The sequence below is a fragment of the Solanum pennellii genome, chromosome 8 (assembly GCF_001406875.1).
Source record: "Solanum pennellii chromosome 8, SPENNV200".
NCBI lineage: Eukaryota > Viridiplantae > Streptophyta > Magnoliopsida > Solanales > Solanaceae > Solanum > Solanum pennellii.
This window is the reverse complement of record NC_028644.1, coordinates 64,436,563-64,461,341: the sequence shown is the minus strand read 5'-3', so window position 1 is coordinate 64,461,341 and position 24,779 is coordinate 64,436,563. Positions and strand designations below refer to the sequence as shown.

General features: G+C 35.5%; 2 protein-coding genes and 1 pseudogene across 4 annotated transcripts; all 3 read left to right on the top strand.

Annotated features, from left to right (window-relative positions):
• On the top strand, positions 1–14,469 carry LOC107028481 (protein TPR2-like). 3 transcript variants are annotated; one of them, XM_015229562.2, is made up of 25 exons: positions 1–958; positions 1,341–1,520; positions 1,612–1,725; positions 1,810–1,968; positions 2,316–2,493; positions 2,610–2,730; positions 2,835–2,944; positions 3,041–3,179; positions 3,369–3,478; positions 4,472–4,541; positions 4,627–4,700; positions 4,793–4,888; positions 5,016–5,111; positions 5,272–5,399; positions 8,641–8,875; positions 8,960–9,124; positions 9,513–9,620; positions 9,753–9,899; positions 10,420–10,530; positions 10,628–10,810; positions 10,972–11,100; positions 11,635–11,730; positions 11,971–12,156; positions 12,836–13,005; positions 14,021–14,469. In XM_015229562.2, exons 1-25 carry the CDS (start codon positions 879–881, stop codon positions 14,238–14,240), a joined length of 3,405 nt encoding a protein of 1,134 aa, XP_015085048.1. In that variant the 5' UTR covers positions 1–878; the 3' UTR covers positions 14,241–14,469. The 3 variants fall into 3 exon arrangements, with proteins under 3 accessions (XP_015085048.1, XP_015085047.1, XP_015085046.1); XM_015229561.2 differs by having other exon boundaries at positions 2,610–2,736; positions 14,024–14,469; XM_015229560.2 differs by having other exon boundaries at positions 2,610–2,736.
• Positions 14,470–15,088: 619 nt separating this feature from the next.
• LOC107027182 lies at positions 15,089–18,534 on the top strand. Its single transcript, XM_015228363.2, has 4 exons — positions 15,089–15,617; positions 16,239–16,432; positions 16,707–16,946; positions 17,489–18,534. Exons 1-4 carry the CDS (start codon positions 15,436–15,438, stop codon positions 18,262–18,264), a joined length of 1,392 nt encoding a protein of 463 aa, XP_015083849.1. The 5' UTR covers positions 15,089–15,435; the 3' UTR covers positions 18,265–18,534.
• A 1,048-nt stretch (positions 18,535–19,582) lies between these two features.
• On the top strand, positions 19,583–23,235 carry LOC107027366 (annotated as a pseudogene).
• The last annotated feature ends 1,544 nt before the right edge of the window (positions 23,236–24,779 follow it).

The following is a 24,779-nucleotide window of genomic DNA, read 5'->3' as shown; positions in this document are numbered from 1 at the left end:
ATATATATATAGAAAGAGAAAGAAAAAGAGTGAATACAAAGAAGGGGAAAGAAAGAGAAGTAGGAGTAGTGGGTGGTTGTCTGCAGAAGAAAAAAAGAGGAAAAAAGGAAGTCCCTTTCAGTATTTAGTCCTCTCTTCTACAGAGAGAACAGAAAAAAAAAACCCTAGCTTTTGCTTAAACATCATGTGGGGGTTGTCATAAACAAGTAAAGTAGCCTCTAACTCTTCAACATATGCATTCTTGTTAAGATAATTTTATGTACCCAGATCTGAAAAGAGTCCTTTTTTGCTCTCATTATTGTTGGATTTTGAGAAAAATGAGTTCTTTAAAGGAAAACTGAAGTGGGGTTGTTTGTTTAATGTTTGTGTAGCTTAAAGATTGGATTTTTATGACTCTGTGTTAGGAATTTGAGGTTTTGGGGGTTATTTGGAGGAGCTCATTTTCCAAGGAAGTATTGTGGTTTGTTCTTGTGGTGGTTTAATTGGGGTTTGGGGGTGGCATCTTCTTGGGATTTGAATTGGATGCATTGATTTGAGAGGTTCTTTTTTTGCATTGCTCTTTGGTGGCGAAGGAAGTATTGGCTTTTCTGTTTGATGTGTATGGTCTGGAAGTTGAAAGAGCAAGGATTGAAGTGATTTTGTTGGAATCCCTGGTGTTGTTACATTGTGTTTTCAGCTAATAACAGTTATTGTTGCTGGAACATTGTGAAAAGTTTGAGCATTTTCTTAGTTGTTGGGAAAGTGATCTAGATTAAGTAGTTGATTACTTGGAGCAAAGGAGCTCCATTGGTGGAAAATTGGTCACTTTTTCTCTGCTTTTGCTAATTAACATCCAAATATTTGCACTGGAGTGGCTAGGAGTTCCTGGAGCTGTCACCATGTCTTCCTTGAGTAGGGAACTGGTTTTCTTAATCCTCCAGTTTTTGGATGAGGAGAAGTTCAAAGAAACAGTTCATAAGTAAGTTTCTCTCTATTAAGCCTTTTATCATTAAAATCAAATGCCAATATAATTTAGTGAATGAAATGTGATGTAGTATTCTAAATTGGTTTTCTCCTTTCCTATCTCATTTCGATTAGACCTGATAAATGATGTAGCAAACTGATCACCTTGAGTCAGATTTAGATTTTCCTTGTTTAAGGAATTTGCAGCGTACTGCTGAAATCTTATGATTGTTTCCTTTTGGGTTTTTTGTTTGTTCTCTCTCGTTTCATCATCTAGCTAGAGTCGAGAGAGCAAGTAGATGATATAACTCTTAACTCTTAAGGGGGTGTAATGTTAATTCTCTTTTTCTCTTCTCATGTTCCATTATATCATGAAATTGCATGAATATTAACTTTAGGTTGGAGCAAGAATCTGGTTTCTTCTTCAACATGAAATATTTTGAGGAACAAGTGCAAGCTGGTGAATGGGATGAAGTTGAGCGATACCTTAGTGGGTTCACAAAGGTTGAAGACAACCGCTATTCAATGAAGATCTTCTTTGAAATAAGAAAGCAAAAATATCTCGAAGCTCTTGACAAGTGAGTTCAAATGTCATTCACCGTTAAATCGTTCCATAAGTTTCAGCAGCACCTCTAATCACTTGGTTGGTTTCTGAAATATATCTGCCAGGCACGATCGAGTAAAAGCAGTTGAAATTCTTGTGAAGGACCTTAAGGTTTTTGCTTCTTTTAATGAAGATCTCTTCAAGGAGATCACCCAGTTATTGACTCTTGACAATTTTAGGTATTAAATTTTGGCTTGAATTGTGATGTGTACTCTCTTTACTTTTGTTGTTGATTAAATGAAAATCTTTTGTTGTATCCCTAGGCAGAACGAGCAGCTCTCCAAATATGGGGATACAAAGTCGGCGAGAAACATTATGCTGGTAGAACTAAAAAAGCTTATCGAGGCAAACCCTCTGTTCCGTGACAAGTTAGCTTTTCCCTCTTTCAAAGCTTCACGACTGCGGACATTGATTAATCAAAGGTTCTATGCTAAAGCTTGCTTCATACCTTGTACTTAATCCATTGAGGTTATCTATCTGGGGATGTTTAATGCTTCTTATACTTCCATAATATGCAAAAGAGATTCGGCATGATATTATCTACCATCAACCATTTAAAGATTACCTCCATTAGAAGTGCCGATCAAGTTTGAATCAATTCTTAGCGAACCAATGCCTTGGGGGGCCTATTAGTCCGCTACACTACTAATGATAATATTTATTGCTGTTAGCTGCTGATATTTTTAATGATGAGATCAACCCTTTTCTGTGATAATCTGATTTTCTTGTTGAGACTACATTATTAAGTTTTGTGTCATTTGGATTTCAGTCTTAACTGGCAGCATCAGCTATGCAAGAATCCACGTCCAAATCCTGATATTAAAACACTTTTTACTGATCATACTTGTGCTTCTAGCAATGGAACTCGGCCTCCTCCTCCTGTAAATACGCCTCTTGCTGGACCAGTTCCAAAGCCTGGGGCATTTCCTCCACTTGGAGCACACAGTGTGAGTAGAGTTCATTAAACATGTTATTCCCTTAAGAACGAAACGTCTTACTTATCTGCTAAACTATTTGCTATGTTCCATGTGGTATCTCAGTTATTTTAGTTTTCTTATTACAGCCATTCCAACCAGTTGTTTCACCTTCACCAAGTGCCATCGCAGGGTGGATGTCAAGTGCAAACCCTTCTATGTCTCACACTGCTGTTGCTCCTGGTCCCCCTGGACTCGTGCAGGCTCCTGGTGCTGGTCTGTTATATTATTATTGGTTTGGAAGAAATTATGGTTGCATTACCAGAAAGTTGGTATTTTTCTTGAACTAAAGTTGTCTACTGTACTGTCATCAGCTGGCTTTCTAAAACATCCAAGAGCTAACCCAGGCGGTCCTGGAATGGACTTTCAAATGGCCGAATCAGAGCATTTGATGAAACGAATGCGTGCTGGTCAATCTGATGAGGTGAGATTAAAGTAAGATGGAATAGCAAGTTTGTGAGATTACTTCACCGGATTGATTAACAAGACAAGCAAACACATTTTTTTTTTAATTCTCCAGGTATCCTTTTCTGGTTCAACTCATCCTCCCAATATGTATTCACCGGATGACCTTCCCAAAACTGTTGTGCGGAATCTTAGCCAAGGATCTAACGTTATGAGCATGGATTTCCATCCACAACAACAGACTGTTCTTCTAGGTTGATTCTGATTGGCCCCTCTATAGTTAGTTAATTATGATTGGGTGTTTATGTGCATATTCCTATTCAAAATTGTGATATATCATTTGAGTATTTTGTAAGTTAGACCCATGGATGGGTAGGGGGCATTGTGTGCTTTTCAATTTCTGTTGGTCCTAATTTCCACCTTTTCCTTGTATCACCATGTAGTGGGTACCAATGTTGGTGACATTAGCATTTGGGAAGTTGGATCTCGAGAACGGTTAGCGCATAAGTCCTTCAAGGTTTGGGATATATCTGCATGCTCAATGCCATTCCAGGTGAGAATTTCTTCCGGTTTTTGAATTCTAATATTGCTTCTTTGATCCCCCCAATTAGTGAAACAACTTTTGTTTCCAGTCCATCATTAAGTGGACGTTTGGACATAAAAATTGTGAAATTGGAAAAAGTTGAAATTGGAATTTGGAATTTGGAAATTGGAAATTGGAGTTGTTCCAACATGAATACTAATCGGAATTGTTTTTGAATTTATGCGAGTGATTTGGAGTGAAGATTGTGAAAACAACATTTGGGAGATTTTCGAATTCAGAAAAATTATAGTAACTATTCTATGTCCAAACAGTTTCCTGGAAAAAAAGTGGAAAATGGTCATGGCCAAATGGGCACTTAAGTGTGAATTTTTGTCCCATAATGAGATGCCAAACAATTCAGTATTGTACTGCATATTATTTGATCTTGGCATACTATCGTTCAGTGAAGTGTGAACCACCTTACTTCACAGTTCACATATCAACATCTTTTTAGCAAATCAGAATACACCCCAACCCAATAAACAAGCTCCAAAAACCCTCTTTTCTTATTTTTTCAGTTTGTTAATAGGTTTCACTATATTCAAGATTGGAAAGAGTGTGTCTATATTACTCCTTCCATTCATTTTTACTTGTCACTGTTTAGGCACACCCATTAAGAAAACAATTATTGGTATATATCCCTATTAAATGATGTTTTGTTTTAAGTCTTGAAAAATGATTTGAAGAACAAGTATTTAATGTTAAGGGTAAAACATGGAAAAAAAAGAATTGCCTTTTCTTGTTATGTCAAAAATGGCTAGTAAAAATGAAAATCTATTTTAGGAGTAAGTGACAAGTAAAAGTGAACGGTCGTTATTAAAAAAACTAGTAAAAGTGAACAGTAGGAGTAAGTCATATTTCCTCAATTTAGCATATTTCTAATTTCTCCTCTCTTCTTTGGGTTAACCTGTAAGATTCACTTTTGCCTCCCTAATTAACATGCTTTGGTTGCTTATCATTCAGTCAGCTTTGGTCAAAGATGCCACTGTATCAGTCAATCGATGCGTGTGGGGTCCAGATGGTTCTATACTTGGTAAGATGGTCTTTTATTGGTTCACTTTTTATTTTCTGTGATAAGTTTTTGCAGCTTTAGGATTTTGTCATTTTGCTTTTTTTAGGTGTTGCCTTTTCGAAGCACATTGTTCAAATATACACATACAGCCCAGCGGGAGAATTGAGACAGCATCTAGAAGTAAGCCATGCAGAGAAACTCTCTTTTTATCTCACACCCTCATATCAATAATTACATAACTTATTAACTCTTCATATTCTTTCATGTTATAGATTGATGCTCATGCTGGTGGTGTTAATGATATTGCATTTTCCCACCCTAATAAGCAACTCTGCGTAGTGACGTGTGGGGATGACAAGACAATCAAGGTAATCTCTTTGACATGATAACATAATATTGGTGTTATGCTTTCCTTTAGTTAAAAAACAGAAGAAAGCTGTTGGTATGGGTGTATGGTAGGATTTATTTTCTTCATTATTTGCTTTCTTATAACAGGTCTGGGATGCAGTAAGTGGTCGTAGACAACATATGTTTGAGGGGCATGAAGCTCCTGTATATTCTGTCTGCCCTCACTACAAAGAGAGTATCCAGGTTAACCAATTGCATTCTGTGGTTACTTTTCTCTCAATATCGACTCTTGGGCTGCTAAACTTTTTTCATGGGGCTTCTTTGAGGGGCAAGAAAGCCATGTTCTAATTTTATTATATTGTGTTTGAAAAAGAAGAGTATTTTCTGAATTTGTATTTTGCAGTTTATTTTCTCTACGGCTATTGATGGTAAAATTAAAGCTTGGCTTTATGATGGCATGGGATCAAGAGTAGATTATGATGCTCCTGGTCTTTGGTGCACAACAATGGCATATAGTGCCGATGGAACCAGGTTGGTCCAAAAGCAATACAATTCAATCTTTGTTTAGTAAGTGGCCTTATTTGTTCAAACAAGGAAGCTTTGACTATTTTTATGCAATGCATGTAATCTTACTTTTCTTTCTTCAATAAGATCTTATCCTAGTGATGCAAATTTGGTTCTACATTTTTCTCCATCCTTGTATCAAGCTAAAATAGTATAATGAATAAGCTTCTTTATCTTCAAATTTCAGAAATCACATTCTATTCTTGTTTTTTTTGTGTTATCTTTCTGCACTTTCTTTCAAGCGGATTGTGTATATCATATGCATTCAGCATGTCATTCCAAAAACCCAAAAGCACAAAAATATTAACTAGTCTGGACAAGTTTTCTACCCCATCTTATAAAAAAGGTCTATGGACAGGTTTCTCCTGCCATTGGAGCACCTATGATTCTTTTTAGCGAGTCACCCAAAAATACTTGCTGAGTAGTGAACCATATCCTCCCGTCTTGTGTGCTCAGCTTTCGTCTAGTCCAACTCAATGAACTCCTTGAGTTGAGTTACATAAGCTGGATCGTCCAGAAATTTGATGCTCAATTAATTGATGGTTTAAATCTTCCCATTCCGTTTCACACATAAATCATCTTAGAATATGCTGGGGCCTCTTTTCTGTTGATTAACTTGTGTCAATTGGGATATTATGAGACCCAACTGACCAAGACCAACAACTGTAGAAGGTGATCTACTATCCCAGATAGATTTCCAACTTATAAGGTCACTATATAGGTTGTTAAATACAGGAGGACAACAATTTACAACCAGTTTACAATAATATTTTCCATCCTCCAGGTGTTTCCATCTTATTGAGTCTTTCATTTACTATTTGATACGCAGAGCTGCTAGCTATTTTAACAATTGGGCTGATCTGTGTATATCTCAATTTTTCTAAGTTCCCACCGAAAGGTAGGTTTCATCCAGATTGAGATAGAATTGGGCTTCTTTCTCTTCAGTATTAAGAGCAAAACTGAACAGTTTAGCGAGGTATGACCAACCCAAGCATCATGCCGAAATCTCAATTTCATCCACTTTTCGTGCTGAGAATTGGAAGTTTAAGAACATCCTTCCATAGGTTCCTAATGCTCTTCCAAACTGCAGCACCAAGGTTTAAGAACTCCAATAAAGTAGTGTGATATTTTTAGACTCCACCAAATATCTGGTTTCACTTAAATAAAATGATCTTATTATACCGTCTTTGACATTTGTATACCGAAACCTCCCACTTTCTTTGGTAGTATTGCTGGACTCTTTTGTTTAATGGAAATGTATCTTTGTCCATGTTCCTTCTAAACTTTTACGTCTCCTCTTAAATTCAACAGGTAATGGGCAAAGAGACATGACATATGTTGGTTGCTATCTAGAACCCAATGTGGACAATTCTTCCCCAAAATGAGTGATATTGTCTCGTTCGCCTTGAAAATCTTTTTCCACCCTATCAAGTCCTCCCTGCCATATAATCCCATCCTTGTGTTTAGTCCAAAGGGGATGCCATGCTAAGTGGTAGGGAAGGAACCATCTGCGTAACCTTTAATTGCTGCTAACTAATGAACGTTTTTCACCTGGCATAGACGAAAAAACATTAGGTGATTTCTCCCTACCTGCTTAGACTTGGTGGGAGGTAATAGGTACCCGTTGAATAGTCTAGGTGTGCACAAGCTGGCCTGCACACCACCTTTACATAAAAACTGTTCTGTTCATCATTTATGGGGATAAGGATGGCTCTATGTCAGATTTATAGTCTACCTAGAATTTTCCTCAAATAAACCAACAGTACAATGCTTAGATGTTTAATTGCCTAATGCCTACTCTAGGTTGACTTCATCAAGAAAAACATCACAAAATATGAGTCATCAGCATAAAACATGAGAAAGTATGTACAGACTTGTTGCTATCAGTGCCGGCTGAAAAAAAGAAGTAATTATAATATGTGCCTAGCAGGGCTTGAACACACAACCTTAAGGAGTTTTTGCAACCCCTTAACCACTAGACTAAACCCTTTACTTGTATCAAGAGGTGTCAATACCTATATATATATTTATTAAGCCAAAATTTGACCCCTACCTACAATGTAATTTCCTGGCGAAGGGGTGTTGCTTGACACCCCTTTTGCCAAGGTGGGTACGCCCCTGCCTTCGTTCAGCTAAGCCATATATAGTATTGTTTATCCAGACCTTACTACTGGCTGTGACCTGCCTTGTTGGTCAAGTTCAATTCATTTTGTGTCCAAAAAGTTTGCATAATCTAACCATCTTGCCCAGATTTTTTCAACTGAGGATACGTCCCAGCAGTCTATCTTAGTCTTTTGCAAACAGTAAATGCCAGCTCCCTATGTTTGAGTCAATAGTTCAATACTTGTCCATTTTTTCTGCTGTTAAGTCTGCTGTCTGCGTGCACTCCAACTAATAAAATATAGCTTCTTTTGGCAGATGTTAACAAAAAATTGCTTTTACCTGCCATAATTCGTATTGAACTCAATCATCTTTAATTCCTTTGCTGTTTGTGATTTCATTGGTGTTCCTCCTTTTATCTCTAATTTCGGTTTCTTTATTGAAAGACATGATTAAATATATAAAAGTATCTCTCTAGCTTATGTTGGTGGATATGGTCACACACTTCAAACATGGTAGTAGAGATCTCATGTCATTCATTATCAAAGAGAAGCTCCACGTGCTTGACTCGTGAAAAAGAATAAGCCGCACTTAAGATGGTGCATTGAAAGACATTATGAAATAAATTTGGTGTGCTTATAACTTAACTTTTCAATGAGATGGTCACACACTTCAATATCATATTATTTTCTTTATTCATACATACTCCTGGTAGAGTGATCCCTGTAGTAGATTTTCCAGAGCTCTTTTCAAATTCCTAAGAATTTTAGGAAGTCCCTTCTTCAGTACTCTTATCAAACATGCCAATGCCCAAAAAAAATGAAGAAGGGCTAAAGTTATGGGCACCCCCAAGGCAAAACTTGAAACTATCGGAGGAGGACTCATTAGGGTGAGTTTTATACTCAAAGGTGTCATGATAGAAGATATGACTGCAACAGTGAATGAGTGAATGATGCTTATTGAAGGTAGAAAAATGAATAGTAAAGAGGCCTTCAGGATTTTATGATAAATGTCTGAAACGAGACACTTTTTTGAGAAAGATCTCTGAAACAAGAGAAACTTGTTTTGATTTTTTATAGTCATTCTTAACTTTTCCACCTTCTTTCAGACTTTTCTCTTGTGGGACAAGTAAAGAAGGCGAATCCCACCTCGTAGAGTGGAATGAGAGTGAAGGAGCAATCAAGAGGACATTCTCTGGCTTTAGAAAACGTTCATTAGGTGTTGTGCAGTTTGATACTACGAGAAATCGTTTCTTGGCTGCGGGTGATGAGTTCCAGATAAAGTTTTGGGAAATGGATAATACCAACATGCTTACAGCTACTGATGGCGATGGTGGATTGCCTGTTAGTATTGCTGTTACTTGAATTCATTTGTTTGATTGACATTATTGAAACTGAGAATTCTTGAAAACCATTATTTCTTTTCAGGCCAGTCCTAGACTAAGATTCAATAAGGAAGGCTCATTGCTGGCTGTCACGACGAGTGATAACGGAATCAAGGTTCTGGCAAATACTGATGGACAGAGAATGCTGAGGATGCTGGAGAGCAGGGCATTTGAGGGTTCTCGTGCGCTTTCTGATGTCAATGTTAAGGTAAAATTGATCCTCATTTGGGGAGTTATGGTTTCTTTGCAACACTAGGCCTTTAACGAATACCCTTCGGGGTGGCCTAGTGGTTTGGGTTTGGGACTTCCATGTTGGAGGGTCTCAAGTTCAAAACCTCTTGCTAGCAAAAGCAAGGGGTTTTCCTTCTAGGTCGAGCTCGTTGCACCGGGGTTGCCTGGTGCGGGTTACCTTTCCTGTGTGGTTTGCGAGCTATTGCATAGAAACGGGGTTTTACCCAGTGCGCACCCAATGGGTAGCGGCTGCAGGTTTCCCTCATCATTAAAAAAAAAGAAAAAAAAGGGCCCTTAACTAATGTAAATTGTCATATTCATACTACCAGTATAATGGCTGTCTTTAATCTTGATGCACTTTGCAGCCACCAATTGCTGGTTCCTTAGGTCCAATTCCTAATATATCTGGCTCGGCACCTCAAATCATTGAACGTAGTGATAGAACTCAGCAATCAATGTCTATCGGCAATCTGGTATTTATCTGCCATGATCTCCCCCTCCCCCTCTTTATTACCTTTGGCAGGGAAATGCATGGTGCTTCCTGATCTTGTCATTTGAAGTATGATTCTATTATATTTGAATTATCATGCTTGTCATATCAATAGGCCACCATGGAAAGCAGCAGAGTTCCCGATGTAAAACCTAGAATTGCAGAAAATATGGACAAGATTAAAAGCTGGAAATTCTCTGACATTGCTGACTCATCTCAACTTAAAACGCTAAAGTTGCCAGACCCTCTGTCAGCGAGCAAGGTTGTTATAAAACTTCATCTACATTTTTAGTTTCACTTGCTTGTGGTAGGTTCTCTTTTGAAGACTAAAGTTGGTGGCATCTTTTGTTATAATCCTTGTTGAATTAAATTGTGTGAGTACCTCATATAAAAGCTTTAGAAAAGACGATTTTATTTACTTGATTATATGTCGAATACACTCTCGTGTGGGGCTTTGATTCTTTTTTGCGGCCAAGTGTTTGGAAACTCTGTTTTTGATGAAGGGTGGCAGGAAAACTTGGACTAGGTTCTCTGCTTTCTCTAATGCTATTGGATTGTTTGGCCACCTCATTTACAGCTTGTACAATCAGATATGCCAGTTTTTTATTTGCTTGATTAGATCTTTAACAACTCTTAATTATTCCTGGAGACTAGTGTAGAATCCCCTTCTGCATGTTTATGTCTTTCTTTGTTGGATATGAATTGTTGCTAGGCACAGAATGCTTCTTCGATTGGTAGTCTTTGTCAGCAACCTAAAGACATCTGAATTATAATGATGGCAGGTACTGCGGCTGCTCTATACTAATTCTGGGCTTTCTGTGCTGGCACTGGGCTCTAATGCCATTCATAAGCTCTGGAAATGGCAGAGAAATGAGCGAAATCCATCTGGAAAGGTTAAGTTGGAGTATCCATATGGCTCACATCAAATTCTCACTAGTTTTTCTTGTCAGAAAATTCTGACTGGTTTGCTTTACTTAATTCTTTCTTCAGTCTTCTGCAGCAGTTGTTCCACAACTGTGGCAGCCAACAAATGGAGCACTCATGTCTAATGATGTCGGTGATGCGAAGTCAGCTGAAGATGCAGCTGCATGTATTGCTTTATCTAAAAATGATTCTTATGTCATGTCTGCTTCTGGTGGGAAGGTCTCCTTGTTTAACATGATGACCTTCAAGGTTTGTTGACCCTCTCCGGGAAAAAGGAGTGGACGATGATTTCGTCTAGTTCTTAAACTTGAAGTTTGTTAACATTTTTATCATTATGTACAAAGTTGACTTGTCCCTTCTTTGACGATGATAAATTGGTGCATCTAAACTGACACATGAACTCTGGTTAGGTGATGACAACTTTCATGCCACCACCCCCTGCAGCCACCTATTTGGCATTTCATCCTCAAGATAACAATGTTATCGCTGTAGGAATGGAGGACTCCACTATCCAGATATATAATGTTAGGGTCGATGAGGTACTTTTTCCTATTTTATGTGTTGGTCCTAGATTGTACATGTCATTTTGAAGGAACAGTATTGCACTACTGCTTATTTGGATTGTCACTGTTTATTCTGGTACTGAAACTTAGTTTTATAGCTTCTATGTTCTCCTCTTTATCCTTCTGTTTTTTTGCAATGCTCATTAGCGATGTGTGTTGGGAATATCATGCTTGTCTAGCATTATCAGTTAATTAAAACTGGAAGGAACTCGGAAGCGTGAAAATATCGAACCTTTACTTGTCCTTTATTCTTAGACAAGTGGATGTTAATCATAACATTTCACAGTAACCAACCATGCTTTTACTCCTTAACCTCAAAGTAAACATACTTTTAAGGACAGGAATATATAGAACCATCAATATCAAGCGCAAGAGGCTTATTTAATTAGATTTCTTTCAAGCCTTATGCTCATCAGCTTTATTTTTTATTTTCCTTATTCCCAGCTGTCCTTCCGAATTTTGTGGTGATGGATCTTTTCTGTTTGCTTCTTTATGATTTCACCGTCATAGGTCAAAATCAAGCTCAAGGGTCACCAGAAACGGATCACAGGCCTTGCGTTTTCACAGAGCTTGAATGTACTGGTATCTTCAGGTGCAGATGCACAGGCAAGTTGATGTTTTTTCTCCTCTTTGAATTTTGCGTCTCTTGTATTCATTTCCTTTTTCAAGGGACAGCACTGTTGGTACCTGTGGATTGCATTTATGCATGAATCTTAGTTTGTCATTTTTATACAGAGGGCAATTGTGCTTCCTTCGCAATTTAGCCAAGTTTGCTGTAGTAGAAATGTTGTATAACTTCAATGACATGCTAATAACAAAGTATTTGGTGCTTGTTCTGTGATGCAGCTATGTATCTGGAGTGTTGATGGCTGGGAAAAGAAAAAAGCAAGACCTATACAAGTGCCACCAGGTCACCAAGCTCCCTTAGTTGGAGAAACTAGAGTCCAATTCCATAATGACCAATCTCATATACTAGTAGTTCATGAAAGCCAAATTGGAATCTATGATACCCAGCTTGAATGTCAACGTTCAGTAAGTCTTCACATTGATTTATTGTTAGATGCGCACATAGAATTTGTATCGATTGCACAGAAAGCAGGGTTTTTAGGTTTACTCCACTTATCAGTATATAACATTCCCATCTCTTCACTTGTGATTGTACTGATTGCACGTTTCTTGTTTGTTTGGGGTAAGTTTCCTGTGTTACAAAAGTATGCTGTTTGATACGATAGAAAATAAATCATTAAGTACTTGGGATCTATTATGCTTAGTTGCACAGACACTTCACTTTGATGCCGCACCCCATGTCAGATTCTCCATAAATACACTACTTTTAGCAAATCTGACACTCACACATTGGCATTTTTGAAGAGTCCAAGCAACATTATGGCAATGCTAAACCAGAATTGCCGGGAACCAATGCAATTGTCTGTGTTCTTTGTGTTCCCATTATCAAAATTAGTTGTTAATTCTTTTACCGTGTTGACATTCTTTGCTCTTCCTAGTTTCTATTTTCCTTACTTGCTTTGCATACTTTTGTAGTGTAGCTGCATATATATTGCTTGGCATGGCTCAACAAAAGAGAACTTTCATGTTGCGTATTTTATTATGAACACGCTACATTCATTATCATGGCTTCAAAGTTTCACTCTTTAGTTCCTTACTTTTCCTAGTCCAAATATTAAATGATTTAAGCGTTAATATGTTGCAGTGGTATCCAAGAGATTCACTTTCTGCTCCCATTTCAAGTGCTATATATTCATGTGATGGTCTGCTGATTTTTACTGGATTCTGTGATGGTGCAATCGGAATATTTGATGCAGACAGTCTCAGACTTCGATGTAGAATTGCACCCTCGGCTTACTTATCTTCAATTGGCAGGTAGTCATGCTTTCCTTGGATAGATTCATTGTTTTGATGCATATAAATGATGTATTGCACATGTTTTTTGCAATTGTGACAAATATGGGAGTTGAAGTGTCTGTCTAGTGGGCTTTGATTTGCTCAAATGCTTCAAAATGAAGCTTGATTGGTTACCATGTCCTTGAGAGTTGATGGGCTGTGTTGGATATACCTCTCTCCTCTTCCACAGTAGTACTGCAGGCTTCCATTATTGAAACAAGGGATATTTGAGTGATTTAGTTAATAGAATCCTCATAAATGGAAGGACAAATTCAATTCGAACTGTAACCCAGCTCGGAGATCCTGATTTGACTTTTGCCAAGCCTAGGTCCAACCTAAACCATTCCCTCCCTGAAAACAGAATATCCGAAGAACACAGAAGTTCAATAGAGGAGCAAAGTGATCAACAGATAACTATGGTCCTTGGATAGTTTCCTATAGCAAGATTTATCAAACGTGTAAAACAGACCCTGAATAGTACCTGAACTATTCCAAGCAAACAAAGTGTTCATATTTCTATCTTTACATTGAATGATGTAGTATAGTCTATGATTCTAAATGCTAATGCCAGATCTTAAGTGATCTTTTGGAAACCTGCCTTTGTTTGGACGCCAACTTAGCTCTGGAAAATATAATACTCTAGAATCTAGAATGGTATGCGAGTGAGTGATACGGAAAGTGATTTCTTGCATGCATGTGTTTGTTCAAAAGGAAAATGAAATTCTAAAAGAAAAAATGATCATTTTCCCCGTAAAATTTTGCACTATCTGGAGGACAATTTTGAAGGAAATTTACTTGCAAGAAAGTTCTTGACTGAATACAACACAATACGTTGCACAAAGTTAGCACTTGGATTTCTGCTTATATTTGGTGAAGGGGGGCATGGGCCTCTCTACATAGTGACTTGAAATAATGACATCCTCATTACGCCATCTGAATCCAGAGTTGACGTTTCGTAAATGTTGCCAACTAATCTGTATTTCACTTGTTTAAGCAGCGGCAGCGGCGCTGCATTTCCTGTAGTGATAGCAGCACATCCATCTGATTCCCATCAATTTGCTCTTGGTATGAGTGATGGCACAGTGCATGTGATCGAGCCATCAGATGCAGAGCCCAAGTGGGGCGGTTCATCGTCTCAAGATAATGGAGCTATGCCTTCTATTCCCTCAAGTTCTGCATTGAATAGTCAACCATCAGAAACACCTTCAAGGTGATGATACATTCAACATGATGATAGAAAGATTATGGTGATCATACTGTTCTTTTTAGATCCTAATATTGTAAAGTTCTAAAAATAGCTTATTCTTTTCTTATCTATTTTGACTATTCTTTTGGATAGAAGTTATTGTACATCTTTGATCAGCTGCATTTGTAGCCAGGCCATTTTTTTTTTTAATTCTGTTTCTCAAATGTTTAATTGATAACTTATCTTGTTTTTATGCATCTGCAGTTATAATTCTCTCTGTTTTCTTACCTGTATTCGATGTTTATATCAAGTCGATGAATACATGATGTGTTCAAATATACTGTTGTTGTGGACATAGTTAATTAATCTACATTCTCACCCCCTTTGAAATCATTTATTAATGAGTAGAATGTAAACCCATAATTGCAGATGTAAAAAAAGTTTGATCAATGGAAAATGTCTGACTCTCCAAAGCTTAACTACATCACATAAAGTAAGATAAAAGTAATAATTTTGAAATTTGTAGGTTTTGTAACTAAACACAGAAACTCGTAGCCTCAAACATGTCATAATTTTTTACGTGATTACAAAAGCCATTTCAGGTAAGTTAAATGAAAATTGTACAATAATCTGTTTCCAAATTCAGAAATGTGTCATCTCTTCTGAATAAAAGACCAAGGGTATGTTTAGTATAGCGAAAAAACAATTTCCAACAAATATGTTTTAATTCTTTTCAAGTTCAACCAGAACCTATGAAAATCATCTTTTCTAGAAAAAATACTTTTATATTAAAAGTAACGAAATCAAATTTCACGAATGACATTCCACGTTAATTATGTTCCTCCGACTTTAGAACACCTTATCTTCATCTCCATCCATATTGTAGATAATTGGGAGCACAAATCTTTTGTAAATTAATTTTGGACACTGATATTATCACACTAATAGCTTCCCTCCATGCTCTCCTATATCCTAACAAAAAGACAAACAAAAAAGAGAGCCAACGTACGCTAATCGTACATTCAAAAAGAGAAAAAATAAAACAGGTAGCAGAGTGCCATTGGATGCTTTATTCTTGGCTCTGCAACTTTTTTTTTTGTTTTAGCTTGTGCTGGATGATGATAATGATGAAAGTACTAAACTTTGCTAAAACCCCTTTTCATAATTCTTCTCTAAGGAGCTGAATCTGAAGATTTTCTTTGTATTCAGTAAGAAAAAAGAAAATGGGAGGACCTGTTATAGAAAGAAGAGGAGGTAGTGTAGTTTGGGTGCTGAGACAAAATGGAACATGGTGGCCAGGGAGAATATTGTGTATCAATGAAATCCCAACTTCTGGGATTCTTTCTTGTACTGATTTCAGTTCAAGATTTCCAATTAAGCTTCTTGGTCGAGATGATGCTTCTGTGTATGCTTCTTAACTCTTCTTTTTTCTGCTTCTTTTGTGGTTTTTGTGTTGTTAGAAGTTAAAACATGGGATTCTTGAGTACCCCTTTTGTTATTTCTTGGTAGGGAGTTGAGATTTGGTGGATTTTTTATGGTAAGAATAAGAAAAGATGGGGTTATTTACTGTCTTTTGCTGCTAAGAAGTAAGAGCAAAATATAGCAGAATTTTGTTGAATGTTGCTATACTCATAGAAATGAAGGTTGGTTGTTGTTTATTTTGTTTTGCATGTGAGAAAAGAAGTTTAATATGTTTTGAAATCAATTTTTTGACTTAAGGCCCTTTCTGTTCCAACCATAGGAGCTGTCTCTTTTGCTGGTTTCATAGCTTAGGTTGAGCACTAAAGTTTGTTTTTCTAAGTTCAATTTTTGGGGTTTTTGTTGATACTTTTGGTAAATTTGACATGTCTACCTCTAGACAGCTTCTTGATCACAGAGGAAACAGTGAAACGGGACAAAAGTGTGTCATATATGTTGTTTGCTTTTTTCCTTTAATGTGTTATCTTGATATCTTTCGTGGTTCTTGAGATCAGTATATAAAGGTGTGAAATCATGTTTGTGTGCAATTGTATAACGAAATTATCAGGTATTGGTACAATTTGGAGAAGTCTAGTCGTGTAAAGGCGTTTCGATGTGGTGAGTTTGATGGTTGTATCAAAAAAGCTGAATCATCCAAAACTTTGACCTATACAAAAAGCCTGAAATATGCACATAGAGAAGATGCCATTCTTCATGCTCTTGAACTTGAGAAGCAAGATCAGGAGAAACTGGGAAGGCCAGGTATATTAGCTGTTAAACTCATAATAGCTTTTGCATCTTTGTTGTATTGGACTGAAAATTGATGAGGATATTCGATGCTTATTCGAGCATAAAAGGATGTTTAAGCTCGTAGAACAGTGATTAGGAGGGAATTTGACCTCAATTAAGATGACTGCTAAATTTAATGTTCATGATGCCAAATAAAGAAAAATAGTGTCTCATCATTGTAATCTTGAAAGTTTCTTAATTAAAATCAACAAGTTATCTGTTGGTAAATTTTATTTGTACGTTACAGTATTTGTTTCTGGATTCAAAGAGGGTGAGACTCATGGAGAAAGTAATCAAAGAGCAAAGAGAAGCAGGCGTTTTTACTCCCCTATCGACTCGATATCTTTCTTGGAGAAATCAGTTCATTCTCAATCATCAAATAAGGTTGCCACATCTATTCATGCTACAGAAATTTCTTCTTCCAAGTCTACGAGTTCCTTGAAGAGTGATTCACAGAGCTCACATAAAAAGAGAGAGACAACTGCAGGTTAATGTTTATCCTCTGCTTCTTTTTTTGATCTTTTTGTTAATGGTTTTGATACATGTACATCTCCTTTCAATTCCATCTTTTTGAGAAAGTCGTGTGTTTGTGAATTAAATCCTCATCTTTCCTTAATTAGCATCATTCGAACTGGTTGTTTTTTCAACTGTTGCCTTTCTCATATTTGAGCAGATGTTTCATAATGATGTCGCCTTACATTTCTATGCAATGATACCTAAAGCACTAGCACACTTCTCTTTATTTGCTTTCAGTTTCTTTGAGTTATTACATCAGCGTGCTACTGTAATGTCATAGAAATGGCATTGCCAGTGACTTCAACTTTAGAAAATATACCTTACATCACATGATCTAAGTTTAACAATCATCGGAGTAAACCACATGATGAACAATAGAATTTTTTTCCTTTTCTTTCCCTCAGAATGGTGCTGCTTAATAGAAGAGCACTACAAATGTCTAGAGTAGTTTCAGGACCAAACAATTGATTGGATACTGTTTCCGTGCTGTTTTGATCTGTTCTTAAAATTCAGGTAACAATACATTGCGACCAACGAAGATGAGCTTCAAAGTCATTAGTCGTCCAGCAGTCAACAAATGGAAGCACAATGGTAAAGTGCATAATCAACATTTTAAGAGCAGATCAGTTGTTTCAACTAATGAAAGAAGTACTGAATTTGGATCTAAGACTGAATCATTTGAAATCATGTCAAGGGATGTCGATCAGAAGTCTCAGCCTAGTCCAGGAAACAGTTTCACAGAGGACACCAGCATCCAAAGCCTTAATTCAAAGTTCACCACGCAGCAGAATAGTACCAAGACATTAATAGATGTGCATATGACAGTTCAAAGCACTTATAGAGGAGAGCATACTCCCCTTGTATCCTTAATGAGTAGATTAAATGGAAAGGCAATCGTCGGGCACCCCATCAACATAGAAGTGTTATATGATAGTTCAATGCTTCCTGTTGAGAAGGAGTGCTCTGATCAGCTGAAAAACAGGAGCAGAATGCCTCAACTTGTTTGGAGAACGTCAAAGAGAACTCCCGTCTGTTACACAAGTTCTACCTCTTCTGCAACTAAGTATGAGAACCTTCAGCACAGCAGCAAGAAACTTGGAGATTTAAGTTCCCAAGCTAGGAAAAATGGTCTCTTTAATACCAAGTCTCGTGGGAAGTTATCAAAGAAGCCAAACATGTCAAAAAATAAACCAAGATCACTCTACCTTGCTGATTCCAGAATCAAGAATACTTGTGTCCCTGTGAAAGACATATTCATCAAGTTAATAGGGGCACTTGGAAATGTATGATCTTAAGCAAGAGGTGTTCATATGGTGTATTTATTACCCTTTATGACTTTTTAGGAGATGCTTTCTATAGATATTACAGTTTGCTTAGTTTTTTCGTTCTAACTGCTGACATTTTGAGAACTGTATATTGACATACTTAAGTAGGTTAATGTCTCCTCTGTAAGTATCCGTTAACTAACAAAAAATGAGCAAAATGATTGCTCAGTCTTTTGTTCTTCAAATATGAAACCTATCTAATAGTCTGTTGTAGTAAGGTTGAGTTGCCTTTTACTAGTATATTTCTTCATGTACTTCTATTACTGTACAGTTAACTTTATTTATGTTGAACTCTTAATCATTTTTGAACTTGGATAAAAGAAGAGAGTTGTGATAGAATTGTGCTTAGCGTAGTAATAATTTACTTTCTGATGTATCTTTTGAATGTTTAATTCAGCATTAAAATGATATGGACTTTGATTACGCCAAATTTGAGGAACTTTCCTCGTAGAAGTAAGAAAAACAAATTCGATACTTCATATTAATTGCCTTTATTTATTCTCCATCACATCCACCGCTCATCCGGACCCACTCCCCATAGCCCCTCATCCTCCGCACCCCCTATCTCATTCCATATAATTTTCGTCTAAATAATCATATTATTACTATATAGAAGCGTGATAGAGGATGACGACCAAGGCTATTTTGGTAGTTCTGTACTATATACAAGGGCAAATTCGTCATTTTGGTCAAAGACAAATTTCTATGACTAGCTTTTTGGCCTTTCTAGAAGACTCGTGAAGTCATTTCTTCTTTCCAACAATGAAGAATTTCCAGAAGACTTGTCCGAGTTTCTTTCATCCAAACTGAAATTTTTCAATTTCATAACTTAACTTCATCGATACCGTGGTTATTATTCTACCCACTCTATCTTCTATGTTCTCTTTGATTTTTCATCGGTACAAATTAGTTTTCTCTCTAAATATTTTCCTAATCTTGTTTTGGTAGTGTTCAAAATTTTCAATAAGTACCTTGTGCCATAGGCATACAAAGCGAGGTAAGTTTTTTCTCCTATATGGTGAAAAATTCGCATCTACAAATGTTCATATGCTATTATTAAAATAAGTTTCAAGCTTTTTCTTTATAGATGTTTGAACTTATTGGACCATGATTTGCAGAGGTTGTGTCTGCTAGCTCAAGCTAAGATATTTCGCCAAAGTAGATAACATCAATTTTCCGAGTTGGGATTTCAAATACTGCTTTTCAATCTCAAGAATGTTAAAATTATCGGCTGCCTTATGACATGGTTGGAGGCGTGGTCTGAAGCAGAGTTTTGTAAGCTTTTCGAACCTTTGAGGTTTATATTAAATAATACAGTGGTTTTGCAAAAGTTTGTTATCATAACAAAGATAAGAAAATGTTTCACTTGTTTAAACAACTGTGTGTTCCGGCATTCATAACGATTGACTAAGAAATTGTTAGACAGTCAAAAATCATCAACAAATTTCGTGATTGTTTATCAAGAAATTGCTTAGCCAACCATTATAAATAATCACGAAATTTGTTGTAGTGTTTCTAGCCGCTGCAACAAATACATATTTATCAACAAAATATAAGGTGTATCTAGCGATTAAGAGTTGTTTTTTGTAGTAGTGTTCTTATTAGGATCATTATGTATGAACTACAACTGAGTTAGAGTTGAGTTTTGATAAGAAAAGTTGGAAGCTGTGGGCATGCTAATTGAAAAACCGCAAGTATCGACTATCGTGAAACAAGCACTTGATAGTTGATCCTGATCTTGTGGGGTTGGTCTTAAATATCTCAGGGTACTTAGGCTATAAGATGGATTCAATAGTTTTTTCTACTGTGGAAATATTGAGAACAAATTTGTTCACAACTCTTTTTGGACTTGGATATTGGGCAAATATCCATAGTTTCTAGCACTATTTGAGTATCTGACTATCCAAATGGTTGCTGGATTATTCCAATCCTCTGGATGTCCTGCAGTAGTTGCAATGGTTGGGAATTAGGTTTGCAAAGAAGAGGTTATTTATAATGGGTATTTAGAATTCTCACACTTCTGTTGGGATATTACGGGGTCATTAGTCGCATCAATATTATTGAAATACAAATGGGGTTGGTCGATGATTGTTCCTGGTATCCTTATTGCTTTTAGTGGCATGATAGTGTTCCTTTTGTTACCCGTTTATCCGAAATCCATTGAATGCAATAAAGATGAAGTGCTATCTCTAGGAAAAGAAGACGAGGAAGTGAATGAACCTCTCTCTCGATCAAACAGAGAGAGAAATCGGCCGTGGGTTTTAGTGAAGCACGGAGGATTCCCGAAGTTGTGCCATCTGGTCTTTGACCTTTTTTTTTGGTGGCTTACACATTTCTCTAATGTGGTTGTCGTACAACACTAACTGTTCCATGCTGCAGGAAAGGTCAAAAGTATTGTTGCACTTGGCTGAACTGGTTGAGAAACATAATGATCAAATTGCAACGTTTGAGACTTGGGACACTGAGAAGCCATATGAACAGGCTGTTAAGATTGGAGTACGCTGGTTGTACATCCCCGTTATTATGCTCGTAAGTAATAAATTCAACTAGAAAGAAAGTCTATCATCAATTATTTCTTCTCCCTGAAAAAAAATTATTTCTACAGGCTAGGCAGATAAAATTCTTGATATGACTATTCCTGCTGAAGGACCATATTGTATTCAAACGTTGCATGAACTGATTGAATTTGTTGGTTAGATTATCTCATGAAATTTTCCTCTCCTCGTGTTCTCTTGGAAGATGAGCCCTACTTTCACTTGTGGCAGAAATATCGTGTTAAAAATGCTGAGCAGACCCCTTTAACTACACTCTATGTAGAAAATCTGTTGCAGGAGGTAGCATCAAAATTTTCTCTTTTATTGCCCAAAAGAGTCGTTTTGCACAGTAAGTCAAGTTTCAGTCTTTTTGGTATCGTATCTGAGTGAAAGAATATGTTCTTTTTCTTTTCAATTTTAGAAAAATATTCCACAACAGTTGAAGTTTTTCATTGATTCTTATCAAACAACAACATATTCAGTGTAATTTGATGAGTGGTGATTGGGGAGGATAGTGTATACGCAACCTTATCATATAAGTTCGATAATATGTTATTTGAAATTAATTCTTGATTCTTGAATATATGATTTAAGTATGAACTTGGAAGCAAAGAATCAATGCTAATTCAAGAGAAGGGAACTGTTAAATGAATAACTATTAAGTTGATATGCCGGATTACTACTAAAAAGATATGCTGAAAATAAAAAGATCCTCTTTATAACTCAAGATCACAACTTTTTTCATCGGTTAATTTTAGCACTTTTTTAAAAGATATATAATGGATCTTTTATTACAATCTGTTTGTTCTTGTAATTTTTGAACTATATAACCCAAAGATAAATGGATTATCCCTCACCTCTTCCAATTCCATGGATATTTGCTGTCATTCCCATACCTTGAGAAGGTATATGAGCCTTATACTCATGGTTGTGTCCATGAGCTTACAACTGTCTGAATAAGTTTGCTTATGTCTGTTTCTTATAGAGCAACCATATTTGAGTAGATCTTATTGAATCCTGATGGTTGAGTTGTCAAGAGGCCACAGTTCATATTGATATGAGTTAGGTCTATTCATTTCTTCACCGTCGTCTCCTCAAAACTCCTCTGCTCTTCTGGTATTTCTTTTTCAATAATAGATGTAGATATTGAAAATTCAAGTTCATTTATTTTCCACCTCTCTCTCTCTGGTTTATGGTATGTATGCATTTATCAACTTTATTTTTTCAAGTTTACCTATTCTAATTTACGATAGAGCTATCTTTTTTTTTCTTCTTTACTCATTAATAATTAGAAATTGAATTTGTATTTGAACTGCAGTTAGCTTTAAACTCAGTAAGAACTACATTGAGGTACAATGTACCATATAAAGTCGGGGTTTCTTGATTGACATACGACAAATGGAGAGCTCTGACTATGCATCGGTCTCTCACCAAAAAGGTATGGTAACCTCAAAAAAACTTTCCTTGAATCTGAAAACGAGAGTACTTCAATAAAGAAAATTTGTGAGGAGCCTGTTGGCCAAGACCATTAATAGGTTTTGATTGAATAACCAATGTATAGTCATTCTTGATTATATCCATTAATTTCCTTATTTCATATCATAGAATAAGAATCTATACTAAAAAAAATATTTGCGAGGTTATAGTTAGCAGATACTCTTAGTCATGGATACACTATAAGCTTCCACAAATGTTAAAAAAGACATCTAATATGTATGTGACAAAGGATCAATTGTACATGTAATGGTAAGTCCCAAATCTTACAAATTATATCAGAGACAATTAAATTTTGACCTTAATTAGCTGTAAACACTCGAGAAAAGTTATTTTGATACCATCATCTTTATATTGGCATTTTGTGATATAGCTTAATATCCAATGGCACTATTATGATAGCTAATTTATGTCTTCCTTTCCTCATATTACTTGCCACTGGACTCACTAATGGGTTCAAAGATTAATAGACAATTAAAATCCTCATTGTGGTCCATTTAAATCTAAAGAGTATGCAAGAGTGCTATGGTTTGTGATGTTACTTTTTGAAAATTGTATCTTGATTAATGTGTTTTACTTTATTATTATCCAGTTTGTTCAAGTTGTGTGATATATTTAGGTGGAATGCTTTCGATTTTTAGCCCTCAAAAGAAGATGGTTGTGTTATTCTTCAATATATAGAATCAGAAGTTGTTATCTTGAGTCAATTGAAGCAAGTTTCCAAGGTGGAAACTGGAAATAATCTGTCAAAACATGAGAAGGTTCAAAAACTTGTTATGTAACAGTGGTTAGAAGCTTTAAGTCGCACATATATTTTTGTCTAATGTATGTAAAAAATATAATTAGATCCAAAGTGTATATGAACTTAAACAATTATTTGTTTAATCAAATATGCTGCATTAGTATATTTATCAGATCAACAATAAAGTTGCCTAATGCATGTAATACTTTTAATCTTTATATTTGAATTGGATGTCGTTGAATTAAATTAATTAAATTTCCTTTTGCTAAAGGGCTGTTGCACATGTAATTGTATATATGTAAGTAGTAGTGTTGGGCCCGTGCTTAGCACGGACACATGCCTATCTAGTATTATTATAAGTGGGAACAAAAAAAGTTAAAAGTTAAATTACGATTTTACCCTTACTATAAATTAAAATATTATAAAAACATTTAACTATTTAATTTAAATATTAAATTGTTTCATTTTAATTAAAATGTTGATAGACTTTTGCACTTCCTTAGGTTAATTCCTAATTAAAATATTTAACTTAATAATACCTATTTTCTATAATATATATATATATTCTCTTTTTTGAGATTTTAAACGTCTAAATAATTTGATTAATGTTTTATTCTCTATCTATAATTACTATGATTAAATTAAATTATATTAAATTGGTTAGTAAAAAGAGCAACCCTTCATCTCCCCATGTATAAGATCATGATTATTTAATTAAATATACAAAGTCTTCAACTTTTCATCTTCTCTTTTAATTATTAATAATACTCAGTTATGAGTTAATGACATTAATAGTCTTTAATTTCTTATCTTAATATCATTTGTAGAGGTAAAGTTATGGTCTCCATTTATAATTCCTATAAATATTTTTTTTTTTAAAAGTTAAATGGTGAGGCTCGTAAGCCTCTTTTATATAAATCTCTAACTAATGGAGGAATATTTTTTGTTCACTAATTACCTCCTTTTGATGAGATTATTTCGGCGATTTTCAGGTACCATTTATGTTATTTTTTTGTTTAATTATAATAATATTATATAAGATTTTAATATTGATATTTTGTATCCTACTTTCATCATTATCACTTTAGATGACTATTTTTTCAACTGGTTTGCTGTTGTATGAATTCTTGAATTTATTTGGAATCTTATATTTGTATATTGTATTTTGCCATGTAAAATATCATTTTTTCTTATTCATATTATATCAGCTCATAGATTATCACAATGTATTATTCTACTTCTTTTATTAATGTGGATTGTAGGGACACGTACAAAAAATTGATGATTATTGATGGAGTAACTCATTCTTCTTATTGAGATTTTTGTAGCTTTAATGATTATTCATCCATAATTTTGCTAGATATCTTGTTTTTTACAATTTATGTTTACTTCTCTTTTAATATTATTTTTTATTTAGATTTCAATTTCATAATCGATAAGCTGCTTTTTAAAAACTGAGACATTTTCAAATAGATGTATGTTCAAATAGTTTATGTTATCGACGTATATCATGAAGAAGACTCTTGAATTTGATTGTATATGGGAGAAAGAGTCAATAAGAACTCGAAATATTATGTACTAATTTTGTATTTATTTTTTAATCTACATTATTATTGATCAACGTCTTATGAAGAATGTATACATTGTATTTTTTTTCCTTCTCTATTTTTTCTGTGTTTTTTTCGTCTCTATTAGACATCTTAATTTAG